Genomic DNA, 17845 nt, shown 5'->3' on the forward strand with positions numbered 1-17845 from the left:
AAAGCCTCCAACGTAAGGGCCAGTTCACATTATTTATTTATTTATTTATTTATTTATTTATTTATTTATACCTTAGATTTGATATACCGCCCTAACCCCCGAAGGGGTCTCTGGGCGGTTCACATATTTGGTCGTTCTAAGAACTGCTTTTTCCTATCTTGGGCCACATCTAGAGTTGGGGGTGGGACTTCCTACCAGCACCCTCGGTGGTATCTGTGCTTCTTCCTGCTTCCCTGGCACGGCACGGCGTCTTTTGATCTCAGCCGCTGGCTCAGCGTCTCCTCTGGCTCCGACATTTCTCTCTATTGTATTGTTTTAATCTTGTTTTGAATTGGTTTTAATTGTTATTGTAATTCTCTCTACGTGGGGTTCCCCTTGACTCTGCTCCAGAAATTGCAGCTAGTGCAGAATGCAGCGGCACGGGTGTTGATGTTGCTGCCTGTGTGGGCACATATCCGCCCAGTGCTGCATGACCTGCACTGGCTGCCTATTGAATTCCGGATCTGTTTCAAGGTGCTGGTGCTTGCCTTTAAAGCCCTATATGGCCAGGGGCCTGTATCTTCGAGACTGCCTCTCCCCATATGAGCCCCGTAGGACATTGTGTTCTGTTAATCTACATCTCCTGGTAGTCCCTGGCCCAAGGGATGTCCGACTTGCCTCAACTAGGGCCAGGACTTTTTTGGCCCTTGCCCCCTGCCTGGTGGAATGAGCTACCGTATGAGATCAGGGCCCTGCAGGACCTATTACAGTTATGCAGGGCCTTTAGCTGAGGCAGTGGACATTTACTCTTAGACCTCCCCCCCCAGGGACCACAGATCCTGGAAGCCAGACTGGGGCCACACTATCTGCCATTGAGGCACATTGTTGTTTTAAAAGTTGATGGTTTTAGGGAATTAGACTGATGATTTTATAGATTTTTAATTGATTATTATAATATGTTTTAATTCAGGGGTGTCAAATGTGTGGTCTGCTGGACCCCAAAGCAGCTTCCTTCTGCTTCCTTTCCCAGGGCTGCTGCAGGAGCCGCACCTTGGTTTGCTTTTTCCCAGCTCCCTCAGTGGCTCTTTGCTTCCTACTTCATGTTTCCTGCCTCTTTCCTCCCTTCCGCCTCCCTCGCGCTCTCTCTCTCTCACTCACTCACAGAGTGCCGGGCAGGAAAGGCCGGGCAGGAGTGGGGCTGGGGGGGGCGGAAAGGCGGCGGACGGGCCCTGCTGGGCCCGTTCGCCGGGCAGGAGTGGGGCTGGAGGGGGGCGGAAAGGCCCGTTCGCCGGCCAGGAGTGGAGCTTGGGGGGGGAAGCCGGGACGCGCTTTCTGTGTGTGCGGAAGATGGCCGCTCAGGAGACGCTGGCTGAGATGACTGGCTCCCTCCCCTCCCAGCCACCCAGCCAATGGCAGGCCAGGTTCGCTGAGGGAGCCAGTTATTGGAGGCAGCTCTTCTGAGTGGCATTTTTTCCGCCCATACACTAACGGGGCGCATTTTAGAATTCTGGCACCCACTACTGTGTTATAATAAGGGAGAGATATCTCTGGTACGTCGTGTTCCATTTCTTAGCACGCATGGCCCGGCCCAACAAAGTTACATTTATGTCAGATCCAGCCCTCATAACAAATGAGTTTGACACCTCTTTTAATTTGTAAATCTGCATAAATCGCCTATATGTATATGTTGGTACCCGCCCCGAGCCTAAAATGTGGGAAGGGCAGGATATAAGTTGAACAAAGTAAATAAATAAAAAGTTATTGCATTTTGTTTTAACATTGATGGAACCCATCCTGAGCCTGCTTGCCAGGAGGCAAGTTTAATAAAATTAAAATAAAACAAATATGTCCCAGCAGTGGAGGAGGAGGAGAGGAGATTAAGGAACTACCCAAGGGAGTCTCAGAGCGGCTTACGAACTCCTTTCCCTCCCCCTCCCCACAACAGACACCCTGTGAGGTAGGTGGAGCTGAGAGAGCTCTGACAGAAACTGCTCTTTTTCAAGAACAGCTCTTATCAGAACTATGGCTTGCCCAAGGTCATCCAGTAGGTGCAAGTGGAGGAGTGGGGAATCAAACCCGGTTCTCCCAGATTAGAGTCCGCGCACCTAACCACTACACCAAAGTGGCAGTGGGAAGGGCTGCCTGATGCCTCCATTCCCACACTGTTTCAGTGATGTTTGGAAGGGCGGAACCACAGGGGAGAGGTGGCACCATGCAAGGGTCAGGCGAAGGAGGCGTGAGGATTTCCCTACCTGGCCACCCCCCCCGTATCTTTGTTCTTATGTTACCACGACCCCCACATCGGATGTAACACACAAGGATGAAAACAGGCAGCATGAACTCCATCTAAGCTGAACTTTTTCTGTGTGCATATGACTTCTATGTAAAAGTTCAGAACTTCATGTCTGTTTAACCCACAAAGAGCAGGCTTAATTTTCGCACTATTTGTTGAAAGCGTCCTTCTTTGCCACCCCTGCACTTTTACAGGTTAGTTTCCCACGTTAGCAGATTTTTCTGTACTCTTAGCCTAGATCTGTTTCTTTGGGCTTACCTGTCTACAACAAGGGAAACAAGATATTTAAGAGGAAAATCACTTTATGCTGCCAAAAAATTATCAACTATCATAACTGTAGAACAAAGTTTGAGTCCAAGACCAACGAAGTTTTATTCTGGGCATAAGCATTGACACAAAAACTTAATTAAACCCAGAATAAAACTTGGTTGTCTTAAACTTTGTTCTGCTGCCTCAGACAGACATGGCTACCCACCTGAATCTATCACAACAATGGTAATTATTATTATTATTATTATTATTATTTTAAAAACCAACAGATGCTGGGAAGAAGCCTTGGGAAAGAAGCAACTCAGTGGAAAAACCCGTCGCTTCGTTACTCTCTAGGTAAGCAGTAGGGAGGGTCATTTCTAGAACATCTGCATGGAGTGGATGTGAGCATGATGCTTCTGCATGCACTCATTCCATATCCTGTTTCATTCCATTGCCATAGAAACCCACCAGTGGGAAGGAGTCCTGAGCCTAAGAGCCCCATTCAGTTTCAGCCATCTTTTAGGTACTGGGGAAAAACCCGCTCCAGCTCTTTTGTTGTCCCACCTTTGCAAAGTCATGTCCTTTCTTCATTCATCAGCTAACAACTTGTCTGCCTTGTTACAGTCTGCCAATGTTTGCACCGCTCTGCTGTTTAACAAGCTGTTGTCTCAAAGGGACTTGTGTAGGGGATATTGCCAACTTGATTTGCTGAATTCTTTAGTACATAGCAAAGTCTATGTGGCCCTTTGTTGACTTAGAATACGTGAGACAAAAAGGAATAATAACATGGGAGTGTCCCCTAGATTTCCACCACCGTGTATACTGGTTACTGCCCTGACCTGGATAGCCCAAGCAAGCCTGATCTTGTCAGCTCTCAGGAGCTAAGCAAGGTCACCCCTGGTAAGTATTTGGAAGGGAGACCTCCAAGGAATACCAGGGCCAGGATGCAGAGGCAGGCAATGGCAACCCACCTTTGAAGGTCTCTTGCTTTGAAAACCCTACCTGGTCACCCTAAGTGAGCTGTGATGTGACAGCAAAACAAAACCCTCGTTACTGTTTCAAGATTCAACAGGTTCCAGCACAGTGGCATGGTTCAGATGTAATGGGAAACCGTAACGCATTTCTCATCACACATGCCTTTCTCCGTGCTTGTATAAAAATAAACAGCTACTGGTTAGATATCCAGGTGCCTTTTTAACCATCAATATCTTTGGGTTTGCCAGCCACTGCATGGCCTCCACCAAACCTGCGTGAATTAAACTGAAAGCAGAATTTGGCTTGTATATTGAAGAATCAAGTGTTATAATGGGAAGGGGGTCCTTGCTCAGTGGCAGAGCACCTGTTTTGCGTGCGAAAGACTGCCGTCTTGAGCAAGAGGAAGGGAAAGTACAAATATTTTGATAAACAAAGTATCTGGGTTCAATCCTTGGTATCTCAGGTAGGGGAAAGGCCCTTCTCTGCCTGAGACCCTGGAGAGCCGCTGTCAGTCACACTATTGAGGTAGATGGAACAAAGTCCTGACTCTCTTGCATAAGGAAGCTTTGTGAGCTTTTGATGAGGATCAGACTTTCTTCCAACTGGCAATTCCTCTAAATGTATGCACCACACAGTCTTAACGACTTGAGGTCCCCCCACCCCGGCTTAGGTTCTGGGATGCTTAGTGACCACTGGCATGGAGCGTTATGTGTAGATGGCGCTTTTTTAGCTGCACGTCAAGTGGCGCGTGACTTAAGCACTGATTGGTTTTTATGGAAAAACAAGGGCAGGTGTGCATGGGATAAGAGGAAGCATTTGGGAAAAGCAACCAGCCCTTGGAAGCCTTTGCTACTACTGTAGCACAGTAAATCATTAACCGCCATGAAAGGCTCACCATAAAGTTGTCATGGAAACTATCTAGCTTTAGCATGGCTGATCAAAAATCCTCACGTACACAGATGTGATCCTCCCTTTTCCTAGGTCATTCCCAGGTAGGAAACTGAGGTCTGTTCAAAGGCACCCAGTGCTGCTTGCTTAACCGTGCTTAACCAACATACACGTGCTGGCTGCCAGGTTTTCCTGAGTGATGCAAGAGGGAACCGTGGCGCATCAGAGCCATTCATGTGCCTCGAGAGCTGTGTAATGTGCTTCCAACACGCTTTTCTGCACAGCTTTGTATAACAAGGAATTGCTGACGGAGTATGTCCATTCAGACATAATGCAAAACTATGGTTTATTTTAAGTTGCTTTGCAAAACGAGGATTCATCTTGCAGAGAGTCGTTAAAATCCTGGTTTGTCTTGACAAATGGTCCTCATTGTTCCCTGCAGAGGCTTGGTTGGTAATCCCCGTCTGCACTGTTTTGAAGGCGGCAGCAGGGAACGAACCGAGATGTCTGTGTTTTGTATGTTGTAAAAAGCCGTAATGGAGGCTAGCTAGGTTAAGGAACACACTTCTAACCAATGTTCCCTCTAAGCTGTCGAGTCTTGTGAGCAGAAATTCTACTTTGTGAGCTACTGGCATTAAAGTTGTGAGCCAGTGATTCGGCTACTGCATAAATTAGTTTGCTCTGGAGCCATCCTTCCTGAGCTAAGACAAAAATGTGTGAGCCGGAGGCTAAAGAAATGTGAGCTAGCTCACACTAACTCAGCTTAGAGGGAACACTGCTTCTAACCAGAGTTTCCTTTCCTGGTTTGACATGCTCTAACCAGCCATAGTTGATAGAATGATTGCGCTAACGATAATGTATAAAACCATACTTTCGCATGATGTCTGACAGAGGCGATACCTTACTAAAGGTAGCTAGTGGTTTTGAAACACAGCAAGGAACTTTTCTCTCTCGTTTTTCTCTCTCTCTCTCTCTCTTGAGGATGAAGCCAGCAAGCAGCAGCAATGACGTGGCAATGGACACCTTAGACTTTGATCGCATGAAACAAGTGAGTTAAGGATCCACCCCTTTCACGCATGTGGATGGGAGACATCTTTCTGAACTGGGCGTCCGACAAAAGCAGTTTCTCTGTTTGAACAGGGCAAGTGGGTTGCCCGGTTGGATTTGTTTTCAGTAGGTACAAAATGATTGTCAAGCCGGCTAGCAAAATGGCACTTGTGGAAACGTTAGTTATCAAGTTGGTGGGACTACAGCTCACGCTTGAGTTTCAAAAGCTAGGGATGTGCATTCAGATATTCCAGTACTGAAAATATACATGAAATTCAGTATTTCAGATTGCCTTGGGGATATTGGAAATGACCCAAAACACTCCTGAAATTCCAGGAATAATGAACATTTATCTTCTTGGGTTTCAGGGAGGCCAGGAGAGGGGGGGGAGGAAACTAGCCCCAGCGAACAACTCCTAGTCAGTGTCTCTGGTCCCTTTAAATTTTAAAGGGCCTTTGTTTCTTATTGGAAGACCTGGTCTCTGAAGTTCCGGAGGCTGGGTCTATTCCTATAGAAAATAATTACCCTTTAAAATGTAAAGGGGCCAGAGACACCAACAGCTGATAGTCTGGTAGACCAGGTCTCCCGAGGGGAAGAGGCTACAGATTTACTTTTCTGGAAATTCAGAGAACCTGTTACAAGTGTTGTTATAATGTTATATCAATTCCCAATTGGGGGGGGGATGGCCACTGCGGGGACCTCCAGAGGTCAAGTCTACCCTTCTTAGGAAATAACGGCCAGTAGACTGGGTCTCCAGGGGTCTACTGGACTTTCAGGTCTCTGGTTGATATCTCTGGTTCCTTTCATTTTAAAGGGCTGTAATTTTCTATGTCAGTAGACGGGGGGTCCGAAGGTCTGGTAGACCATAGCGGGAAGATTGATGCTGATTAGTAGCAATTTGCCAAGGCCAGCTTCCTCCCTCTATGCTCCTGATTCCTTGGAGGTGAGAGGAACAAGGGGAAAATTGAAATTCCAGAACTGGGGGCAAGGAGCAGAACTGAAAGAGAATCCCAAACCATTAAGCATACTCCTGAAAATTTGGGATAACAAAACCGGTGCCCTCCCCAAACCCTGGATCTGAAATTGATGCAAATTTTTTGGAAGTGCACATACCTATCCAAAGCTCATTTGTACTGCGAGCCTCCCTTGTTGCTAACACTGCCAAGATCATATGGAAGAAGAACTTCACAGCTGGCCTGGTTCCTAAAAAGGCTGTTTTCAAGGGCAGGTTATATTCCCTGCTTCTCTGACTTTCCTGGTATTCAAAACGGTATCTGGATGTTACAAAATTTCTGCTTAAAAAGCACTTACATAAATTTGTTGCTGATGCAAGTGTTGCAAAGCCACAAGCACATATATAGAAGAAGAAGAGAAGAAGAGATTGGATTTATACCCCGCCCTTCACTTGGAGTCTCAGAGGGGCTTACAAACCCCTTTCCCTTCCCCTCCCCACAACAGACACCCTGTGAGGTGAGTGGGGCTGAGAGAACTCTGACACAAACTGCTCTTTTTCAAGGACAGCTGTGCCAGAGCTTGTGACTGACCCAAGGTCACATCAGCAGGTGCAAGTGGAGGAGTGGGGAATCAAACCCGGCTCTCCCAGATTAGAGTCCGCGCACTTAACCACTACTCCAAACTGGCCTATATATTCTCCACTCATGACAGCCTACATGTTGATTGCATGCTTTCCATGAAGGAAATGCTTGAAGTGGCTCTGTTTCCAGATGTACCGGCCTGTAGGTTATGTCAGAACCTCCAGTTCACGTGCACATGTACTTAAGATGTGTTGATCTTATGCCAACATATCCATAGTCTTAAAGAAAACGAAAATTCAGTTGTGCGAAGGAGTCTCCTCCTGCCTGTTTTTCCTGCCCAATCTGGCCTCCTTGGTCTTGTGCACAGAGCCTCTAGCTAAGGCTCATCTGAGGCTATACCTGGCAGATGGACAGATTGACTGGTTGCACACCAGTGAGGGTAGAGACTGAGGCCAACAAAATGGAGCTTTGGCTCTCAAAAGCTTATACCTTGAAAATCTTGGTCTCTGAGGGGCTACTGGACTCACATCTAACTGTTCTACTACAGACCAACATGGCTGGCCTCTGAAACTACCAGCTTGTCCTCAGTGTGGTCATGTGAACTTTTTCTGTAGTAGTTCCTCTGTTATGGAACAGGCTGCCTGATAAAAAGACGGGATAAAAGTATCTATCAGGTTTTTGGGAAATTGTTTATGTGGCTATGAACCTGAGGTCTAACTTACCGTCATGCATCCCTGCCTCTTGGTGGATGACATATTTTAAGGAGTTGTTTTGCTCTAGTCCCTCCTATAATACTATGATAGTGGGTACAATACCTGAGGATCTTCCTAATTGGGCTCCCATATCAGAGAAGGATGTAGGTAGCATGAGTTGTCATATGCAGTCTGGTAATGCTCCAGGCTCTGATAGGGTCCCAAATGACTTATTTAAGATAAATCCTTTCTGGTGGGGTAGCATATTAGCACCAGGCTTTTTTCAGATAAATTTGACAGTTGAAATTTTCCCCATTTGGAAGCATTCTATAATCGTTCCAATTTTCAAAAAGAGTAATAGGTCTGACCCTGCTTGTTTGTTTTTTTTAATCCCCGGAGGGATATTTTTATTTTTCCAATACACTACAAACTACAAAGAAAATATAGAGGAAGGGGACTACATCTAGGGACAAAGAAAAGGTAACCACACTATACTAACACCCCAAGAGGAGGAGATCTTATCCCTGTTAGTGAAAGTGTTAGTAATGTAAGTATTAATAAAACAATATACTTGTAGAGTTCTTGTTTGTCTCAGCTTCAATGTTACCATGTTATTTTGTTAGTTGTTATGAGAGAGCTTTCTGATCATCTTCTTATTCTTCGCTTCAAAAGGCAATTTTCAGAGTCCTTCTGCCTTTACTTCGGTTTTTTGTCTCTAAAGTCATATACCACTTTGGCTGCCTCTGCACCGGTTTCCACAGCAGAGTCCTCCTCCGTTCCAGAGGTGGCAGAGTCACTTGATATCGTTTCTTCCTCTTTGGAATCTTCCTCCGTTTCCAGCTGGCATCGCAAAAATTCCTTAGCTTTAAAGGTGGAATCAATCTTTTCTCTTTTATCGTTGATCTTGAAGATGGCACTCTTCGGGATCACCCACCTATACAAAATTCCATTAGTTTGAAGAAAAGAAATTAAGTCCTTATAGTTTTTCCTCTTTTGACGAATTTCAAATGGAATGTCTTTTAAAGTTTTAATGATTAAATTTCCCAGTTTCAGTGGAGTTGCTGATGTCGCCTTTAAAATAGCATCTCTGGTCTGTCTTCTTGAGAATCTGACCACAATTTCTCCAGGCAGGCTATTTTTAAAATATAATTGGAGTAAGCCCTATAAGCTGTCTCCATCTCTTTTACCAGTTCATCCGCTGTTAAGCCTATTGCTGGAGCGATGATCTCGCTAAGTATCTTCCTCAGATCCTCCTCCTCTGCCTCAGGAACTCCGCGGAATCTGAGAATCATGTTGGCTTTTTCCATCTGCAGCTGTAACAAACGGTTTTCTTGTAGATTTTGCTTTTTTCCCACTTCTCCCATCCTTTCCCTCATTTTCTTGCTTGTGGTGTCCAACTCCTTAATTTTTCCAGCTGCCTGCTCCACCTTCTTCTCCGTTTCTTTCAGTTGGAGCTGCTGAGATGCAAAGTTGCTGGTTAATACCATCGAGTTGCTCCATCACTGGCTTGAGCATATCCGCTAGCATTTTCATGACGTCTGCTCCCTCTTCCGGTTTTTGGGCTCTGGCTGCCAGGCAGTTTTCTTTTCAGCTTTCTTTGCACGGCCGTCATTTTTTACGATTTGTTTACAGTTTCTGGCGCTTCCCTCCGACTCCCTCTGACACGCTGTCAGCAATCAAGTAAGCCTCTCAAAACACACTCACTGTTTTTCTGCCCCCTTCCCCCTTTGTCTCGCTTATCAGTCTTTTCGCATAAGAGGCATCCCTCTTTGCGATCCGCTTTCCCACCGGGGGGGGGGGGTAATTTGCTTTTTATAGTCGTCCGCTTAGTTTGAACTCACGTTCATTGTCGGTCAGTTTCTCTGACCTCGCTTGCTTCAACGCTGTTCCGCTCGATCTCCAGCGCTTGTCCTGGTCAAACCAGCTTGTGCCCAAAGGCCATGCAGCGTCCGAACCGTCAGGGCAGAGGGGAGCCTCAATTCTCCAGCTTTATGCCATCAAAGAGGCTACCCCTCAGAAGCCCTCTGGCCTGGAGCCTATCCCAAAGGCTCTGTGGGGGCGCTACTTGAGGTAGCGCCCCTCCAACCTGCTGGTGTGCGGATCGTTCCCCCACGGTCCTGGGAGAACATCCGCCATTGCTGCTCCATAAACTGGAAGTCGCGGTCTGACCCTGCTAATTATTGTCCAATCAGCCTTTTACCATCTGTTGGGAAACTATATTTTCCCCTTCTGTATCAAAGATTAATGAAATGGATTGAGACCAATAATATTTTAGGGTGGGAACAATTTGGCTTCAGGAGAAGATTCTCCAATGAGCATTGCTTAATTCTTCTTCACTTAGCAGAAGAGTATACAGCTATGCCAAAGGAGAAGCTGTATGTGGCTTTTATGGACCTCAAGGGTGCATTTGACAGACAAAGCTATGGGAGAACCTGGAAGGCTCATCAATCAATAAAAGACTACTCTGGCTAATCAAAATATTATACACGAATACTATTGCTCAGGTTCGATGTGACAATGAGGGGCAACTCTCAGACAGTTTTAGTTTTGATGGGGGGGTAGACAAGCTCAGAGCCAATTTGGTGTAGTGGTTGGGAGCGTGGACTCTAATCTGGGAGAACTGGGTTTGATTCCCCATTCCTCCACATGCAGCTGTTGGTTGACAGTCACAGTTCTCTCAAAGCTGTTCTCTCAAGAGCAGTTCTCTCAGAGCTCTCTCAGCACCACCTACCTCACAGGGTGTCTGTTATGGGGAGAGGAAGGGAAGGAGATTGTAAGCCACTCTAAGACTCTGAGTGAAGGATGGGGTATAAATCCAATCTCTTCTCTTTGCTTGCTCCCAATGCTTCATCTAAGCTGTGGAGTCTTGTGATCAAAAATTCTACTTTATGAGCTAGTGTTCCCTCTAAGCTGAGTTAGTGTGAGCTAGGTAACAGTTTTTTAGCCTCCGGCTCACACATTTTTGTCTTGGCTCTGGAAGGATGGCTCCAGAGCAAACTAATTTATGCAGCAGCCAAATCGCTCGCTCACAACTTTAATGCCAGTAGCTCACAAAGTAGAATTTTTGCTCACAAGACTCCACAGCTTAGAGGGAGCATTGGCTACTGGAATGAAAGTTGTGACCGAGCAATCTGGCTACCACATACATTAGTTGGCTCTGGAGCCATCCTTCCTGACGACAAGAATGTGTGAGATGGAGGCTAAAAAACTGTTACCTAGCTCACACTAACTCAGCTTAGAGGGAACACTGCTTGTTCCCTTCTTTTTTAATTTATATTGAAATTATCAGATGTTGAGCCTTTCATTCCCCAAGTTTCATGTCCCTAAATTAGCTTCAAAAGAATTACCACTGCTGCTTTATGCTCATGATTCTGTTCTTATTTCTCGTACAAAAATTGGTCTGAAGAGACCACTGAGACGGTTCTGAAATTACTGTTTAGAAGAGGAGTTGTAAATAAACTACAATAAATCTAAAATACTTGTCTTCTCCAAAAATAGCAATTTAAGACTTTCTAAATGGGTCGTAGAAAACTTTCATACTGAACAAGATAGGAAGTTTTGTTGCTTGGGGATTGTTTTCTCTTCAAACCTTGATCTCCACAGCTTAAGTTTGTGGTGAATAAGATTAAGCCTATTCTTGGAGTTACTTTTTCTCTACGGGAGGAAGATATACCCCTGATGCAATTAAGGTGTTCAATTCAAAAATAATTTCACAGTTTCTCCATGGTGTTGCTGTCTGGATCTCAGTAATCTCAGGATCTACTGATCATCCCCTTTGTCAGTTTTTGCGTAGGATAATGGGTGTCCCTCGATGTGTTCCAGATATGTGTCTCAGAGCTGAACTAGGCCAAAAGTCGTTGGCAATTAGAGCATGGCTTAGTGCTTTTAAACTTAGAATAAAGATAAAGACTGTGGGTGTGATCACACAAGCTGTTTGGGCCGACACAGCCACCCCTCCCCTCCAGATTAAATGGGCGCAGTCACACAGCCACATCTGTCAGGCGTTCCCCAGACATACCCTGTCGTAGGACGACTTGGAGCCGGGTTAAAAAGGCACCACAACACGTGGTGTTTTCGGTTCCTCGTGCATTCAATGCGCATGCCCAGTTGTCTGAACGCAGGGGAGCGCACATAGAATGGATTGGCAGTCTGAACCCGCAGATGTGCACACGTGTATGCATGAGCACCCACCTGCATTTTAAAAAACAACCAGGCAACACACTCTGTGGCTGGGACTCTGCAGGAATGTGGTTGCTTAACCACAGGATGTCCGTGTGGGTAACTTGTAGACGGGTGTGCTGTTTGGATAATACACCCCACAACAATTTAAACTAGTACGGCTAGAGGTGTCACCATATTGCGCCAAGCCACCACTGTGACCACACCCTTTCTTTGGCATAGAAGTGGACGGGTTGTTTTCTGTCAAACAAGATGCTTATTACTCAGTATGGATGAAGACAGTTAACACTAAATTACAGCAGCTGAGCCTTACATTAGAAGACGTTCTCCAGCTAAGGCAGAGGCCCTCAATAGTGCCAAGCATTGTCTCACCAAACTCAATAGCGCAGTAATTTGTGTTCATAGAGTTTGTTCTACCCAATTGGTTTGCATTTTAGCACCTCGGTCCTTGCCGTCCTATGCCAGATATTTAATGGTTCCTCATTATGCTAGGGCATTTGCTCTAGCTCATCTTATTGATTGATTTATTTAAATTTCTACCCTGCCCTTCCTGCAAGCGGGCTCAGGGCAGGTCACAACATTAAGATAAAACAATAAAATCCAATGAAACTATAACGTTGGTCTAATGAGTGCACAGCTCAGCAGGGCACATATGGGGAGAGGCGGTCCCGTAAGTATACTGGTCCCTGGCCGCTCAAGACCTTAACGGTAAGTACCAACACCTTGAAACAAACCCAGAATTCTATCGGCATCCAGTGCAGTTCACGGAGCACAGGCCAAATGTGTGCCCGCAAAGACGTCACTGTCCACACACGTGCTGCCACATTCTGCACCAACTGCAATTTCTGGATCAGATACAAGGGTAGGCCTGCATACAGCGAGTTACAATAGTCCAGTCTGGAAGTGACCACTGCATGGATCTCAATGCTCACCCATCTGAAGTATTGGCGTGGGAGATTTTGTAGTATTCCATATTCAGATCGTCTGTCCTTGTGGCCTGGGTAAAACTGATACTTTATCTTAGAATGTTCCTATTATACTGTTCTTAGGAATCAATGTATTTTACCTTTTTTATCACATTTATTGTTCAGTAATTCTCAATTAAGGAGCTGCGGTGGCTCAAGTGGTTAAGACGCTGAACTGCAGGCTGTGGAAGGTCGGTAGTTCAGCAGTTCGAGACCTGGGTGCCGCATGACGGAGTGAGCTCCCGGAGTCTCTAGTTCCAGCTCCTGCCAACCCAGCCGTTCGAAAGCAAGAAATTGCAAGTAGATAAATAGGGACCACTTCGGTGGGAAGGTAACAGCGTTCCGTGCGCCTTGGTGTTTAGTCAAGCCGGCCAAATGACCACGGAAACGTCTTCGGACAGCACTGGCTCTTCGGCTTTGAAACGGAGATGAGCACCGCAACCCTAGAGTCGGATTCGACTGGCTTTCGAGCAAGGAAACCTTTACCTTTACTAATTCTCAATTCCCTATCTGATTTGAGTATGAATAAGAAATGTTCTTTTTAAATAAGAGGAAAAAGACATTTTTGATCAGTTGACTGTTGCTTTGTCTTCCTAGGAAATATTGGAGGAAGTTGTAAAAGAGTTACACAAAGTAAAAGAAGAGATAATCGATGGTAAGAAGAAAAAAAACGAATTTCTTGTGGTTTTTAAAACTTGGCCTTTGCTGTTCTAAAGGGAGGGGGGAGATCCTTCCCCCCCCCCGTGGACTACTTCACCAACTGTTAAACCATTAAAAACAAACCAGTATAATCCAGAAGCATAACCCACCCACCCCCGAGTACAGCCTAAGGAAACCTCATGTCCGTCCTCAGGCTAGGAACCTCAGTCTAGTTAAAAAGTCTGGGTAAAAACGAGGGTTGCCAGTTCTGGGCTGGGAAATACCTGGAGATTTTGGGGGTGGAGCCTGAGGAGGGCGGGGTTTGGGGAAAGGAGGGGCTTCAGTGGGGTATAATGCCATGGAGTCCACCTTCCAACGAGGCCATTTTCTCCAGGTGTTGTAATTCCGGGAGAGCTCCAGCCACCACCTGGAGGTTGACAACCCTAGTTAAAAACAAATGTTTTTGCATAGCTTCTTAAAGAGAGTAGGGAGGCATCAGATACAACTCAAGGGGAGAGAGGCTATCACTGAGAAGACCCCCACCCCCACCCCCCTCTTGCTTTGCGTCTGCAGGTTGGGTTGCAGAGAACATGACCAAGGGCTGGTGAGCTAGTTCCTCACTCCCAAATCCCGGGAGCTGTAGTTTGGCAAGAGAAACTGGGAGTGCCTGTGGAGAAAAAAATGGTATTAAACCAGTTTGCTTGTGAAGCGGATGTTCTAGAAAGGCACTTGGAATGCTCTTTTTCTTCCGCTTGGTCTCAAATCTTAGTGAATGCTGAGTTGTGTAGCATGACCAAAGTCATTGGAAACGCGTATTTGATGAAAAGCAGGTTCCCCACCTATGTTTACGCACCAGCTTTTGCTGAACCTTCAACAAACAGTCTCATTATTAGCAGGAGATCACCTTTGCTTTGGCATGCTTTCAGGTCAAAAGATAATACCAAAGGCATGCATTTTTTAAAAAATCCAAAGGACATTGGAAATTCATATGTAATGAAAAACAGGTTCCCCGGCGATGTTGCTAGTGGAATTAGAGCATTGCTTAAAAGTGGACCAGGAAGATACCCTGGCTTATTAGCCTTTATAGATTTTACCTCACCCCACCCCCATCTTTTGTTACCTGTTAATATCCAAATATGCTCACGCAGGTGTGCCCATGTTTGCAAATCATTTGAATAACTATTGGAGATGAATAGCTATTGGGGATGAGTTTCATCAACACTGCAGTAGTATGCAAGAGTAGAATTGCACTGGGGCGCTACTCTGAAACTGAGCCCAGAATCAATTGACTGATCGGTCGATAATGCACAGAGCTTGGCATGGCATACGTGCTCCTCCCCTCTTCCCTCCATCGTCACAATAACCCTGTGAGATCAGTTTCGCCGAGTGACCGGCCCAGGCTCACCCAGCCAGCTTCAAGGCAGAGTTGGGGTTAGAAATCAGGTCCTGCAGATCCTAGTCTGGCACTGTAACCATGATACATGCTGCCTCTCTCATGGGGTCTCATAATCTTTGGTTCTCTTGAGATGAGGTCTGCATGTGCACACACTCTGAAGGTGCTACCTGGGGTGAAGACCTCCTACACAACCTCCCCCTCTGCCATCTCATCACATGCCAACATATACCTGAATGTGGGACCTCTGGCCTCAGAGTCCAGACCTTGCTTTGAAGCAGGACTGAAATTGCAGAATCTGGGAAAGCTCACATTCTAGTAAGGTCTGTACTTCCTAGTGAAGGCATTACATTCCTGACATGGGGGACCGGGGTGGCTCAAGCCCGAGAGCCTCCCTCAGTGTCGCCATCCACAGAAGGTTCTGGGGAGTCTTCTGAACAGGATCCTCAATCTGAACTTGATTCATTTACATCTAAACTAGCATTACCAGTGTCTCATTTGTATCACCCTGGGAAAGGTTTTGGGGAGCTCTGGGCAGAGAGTGCCCAGGGCTCCCCCATGCCCACTACTAGGCCCCCTTCTTGCCCCCCCCACCTGTGCATCTTTCCTCTGCCTGTTCACAAGCTCTCCCACCACCTGCAGTCACAGCTTCCCACACTGCCTGCACGCCCTTTTCCTGGTGGTGGTGGGTGCGGCCAGGTGTGTCACGGCCATGGGCACCAGGAATGCTGAGCCTTTGGTGCCCCACCCACATACTGGTCTTCAGTAGTGCTACGCAGTATATACAGCGGAGAGCACAGGTGACAAAGCACTGACAAGCAGGCAGTGGAAGGGTATGAGTGAAGGCGTCCGGGGAGTAAGAATGCTTGGAGCCTGGCAGGCTGCCCCCCCCCCCCTCAGCGGATGCTGATGCCGACCCTGATCCTGGGATTCATGCTTTATTCTTGGGCTCCAGATTCCAAACGTTAGGTTAGGCTATTCGACTTGTGGACCGCCCTCTCTTGCGCGCAAATGTGGACAACATTTCAGTGAATACCTCTACAAGTCAATTAAAAAGCTATTAAAACAGGCCCTGACCTGGATATCTCAGGCAAGCCCAATCTCATCAGATCTTGGAAGCTAAGCAGGGTCGAATCTGGCAAGTACTTGGATGGGAGACCTCCTTGGAATACCTGCAGTTGGGAGCCAGGGGCAGGCTTCGTTCAGCCACCTCTCTGAATATCCTCCAGGCCCCCAGTAGGGGTCAGTCACCAGTGGTCACCGTGACTTCCAGGTGCAGACACACACGCGCGTGCACATATGCACATATGAAAAAATACCCCCAAAAAAATTAGAACAGTAACAATTAAATAGCATTTTCGAATTTCTGACGGCGCTTAAATAAACGAATTATATCCTCACCCCCTGGGGGGGGGGGGGGGAGAAAGGAGGAGGGAGCCAGGCTTGATGGGAAACCGTTGCTGTCCTCAGCCATAGGCCTGGTGGAACAACTCTGTCTTGCAGGCCCTGAGGAACTGTACTAAGTCCCGCAGGGCATGGATGTCATTTGGAAGAGAGCTCTACCAGGCTGGCGCAGGGCCGAAGAAACCCTGGCTCTGGTTGAGGACAGCTGGATATCATTTGGTCCAGGGATCTCCAGGAGTTTCTTCTCACCAGAGCGTAATGCTCTGGGGGGGGGGGGGTATACCAGGATAGGTGGTCCCAAATTCTTGGCTTAAAACTTGTTTCATTGTGGTTTTTGGTTTTGGGTTTGTTTTTGGTTTTTTGCAGCCATCAGGCAAGAGTTGAGTAGAATCAGCACGACATAATGTCCCCGGAGCCCTCTGGAAGGTACAAAGGATGTGAAAGGCTGTTGGATCATTTCAGAGTGTACCAAGAATGCCATGCGGTGGTGGAAGAGGACACCTGGCACCGTCTTTTGTTCTTAAAATCCTTTTTATTAGCAGACTCAGCAGACTTTGAAGCTTGCTGCTGCCTTGGAGTTGCTTCATTTAAAAAAAGAGAGAGAGAAAAGAAAGAAAAAAAAGTCTTAAAAATCTTACAAAAGAAAATATTAAAATTTAAATTTCCGGATTTTTTAAGATTTCATCTGACAATGCGCATCGGATTTGGTCAGCCTTTTTTTTTTTTTTTTTTTTGTATTTTGTATTTGCTTATTTAAATGTATGACTTTTTTTTCCTTTTTAGTATAGTAGGTAAGGAAACACGTGAACCATTCGCTTTTACTAGATGACTTCAAAGTAATTTTACTGGTAGTCTGCAATGTAAACGAAGACCCTTTTTGCCAACAGAAACCTATTAGTGGCCTCACCAGTGGAGGCAGAGAGATGCCAGCTGTGTCAGCCAGCAAATCCCTGGTCTCAGAGCTATCACAATATTAAAGCGGTACATCAGTGCATCACAGTATCTGTGTTCATATTGGTAATAAATTGTTCATTGTCCATGTGGCCTTGATTAGCTTTTCTGTTGTCTTTCTGCAGTGGACACGGGTTACATTGCATCGGGGCTTTATCTATCATTTGTTATCAGTGAGGGTCAAGTGGGAGTCTGCAGGGTATATACCAGGAGTCCCCAACATGATGCCCTTGGGCACTGCGGTACCCCCCCAAGTGTTGAATGGGGACAGGTGGTGCTTTTGCCCACCAAGACCTCTGATGAGCCATTGGAGGTTTGATTGGCATCACCAGATCATTTAAAATGTTGCTTTGGCAAGAGCTGCCACCATGGAGAAAGGGTCTTCACTGTGCTACTGTGTGCATGTTCATTTTAAAAGGCATCCTGTTAATTAGAACTTGTGCCTGAAATTTATTTTTATTTTTTATTTATTTATTTTCGTATTTATACCCCGCCCTCCCCCGTGGGCTCAGGGCGGCTTACAGGGGTAAGGAAACCTTGCCATAATAAAAACATAGTAAACATACTAGCTTAAAACAATACAATACAACATTAAAACATCCTAAAAAATAAAAACAATGGTGCTCAAATACATAACTCCAAAAATGGCGGAA

At 46.1% G+C, this 17845-nt stretch overlaps 1 protein-coding gene across 7 annotated transcripts in view; it reads left to right on the top strand.

The window, feature by feature from the left end:
- Positions 1-17436, top strand: part of EVL (Enah/Vasp-like) — a 189412-nt gene extending 171976 nt beyond the window's left edge. For 5 of the 7 annotated variants that reach the window (XM_015424456.1, XM_015424451.1, XM_015424452.1 and 2 more), the window contains 5 exons: positions 2812-2878; positions 2985-3047; positions 5369-5435; positions 13403-13460; positions 16608-17436. In XM_015424456.1, coding sequence (XP_015279942.1) covers positions 2812-2878; positions 2985-3047; positions 5369-5435; positions 13403-13460; positions 16608-16645 — 293 coding nt within the window. In that variant the 3' untranslated portion in view covers positions 16646-17436. The remainder of the gene's footprint in view (positions 1-2811; positions 2879-2984; positions 3048-5368; positions 5436-13402; positions 13461-16607) is intronic. The other 2 variants (XM_015424458.1, XM_015424454.1) reach the window with 1 other exon arrangement.
- The last annotated feature ends 409 nt before the right edge of the window (positions 17437-17845 follow it).

Source organism: Gekko japonicus, unplaced genomic scaffold (assembly GCF_001447785.1).
Source record: "Gekko japonicus isolate JY-2015 unplaced genomic scaffold, Gekko_japonicus_V1.1 scaffold44, whole genome shotgun sequence".
Taxonomy (NCBI): Eukaryota; Metazoa; Chordata; class Lepidosauria; order Squamata; family Gekkonidae; genus Gekko; species Gekko japonicus.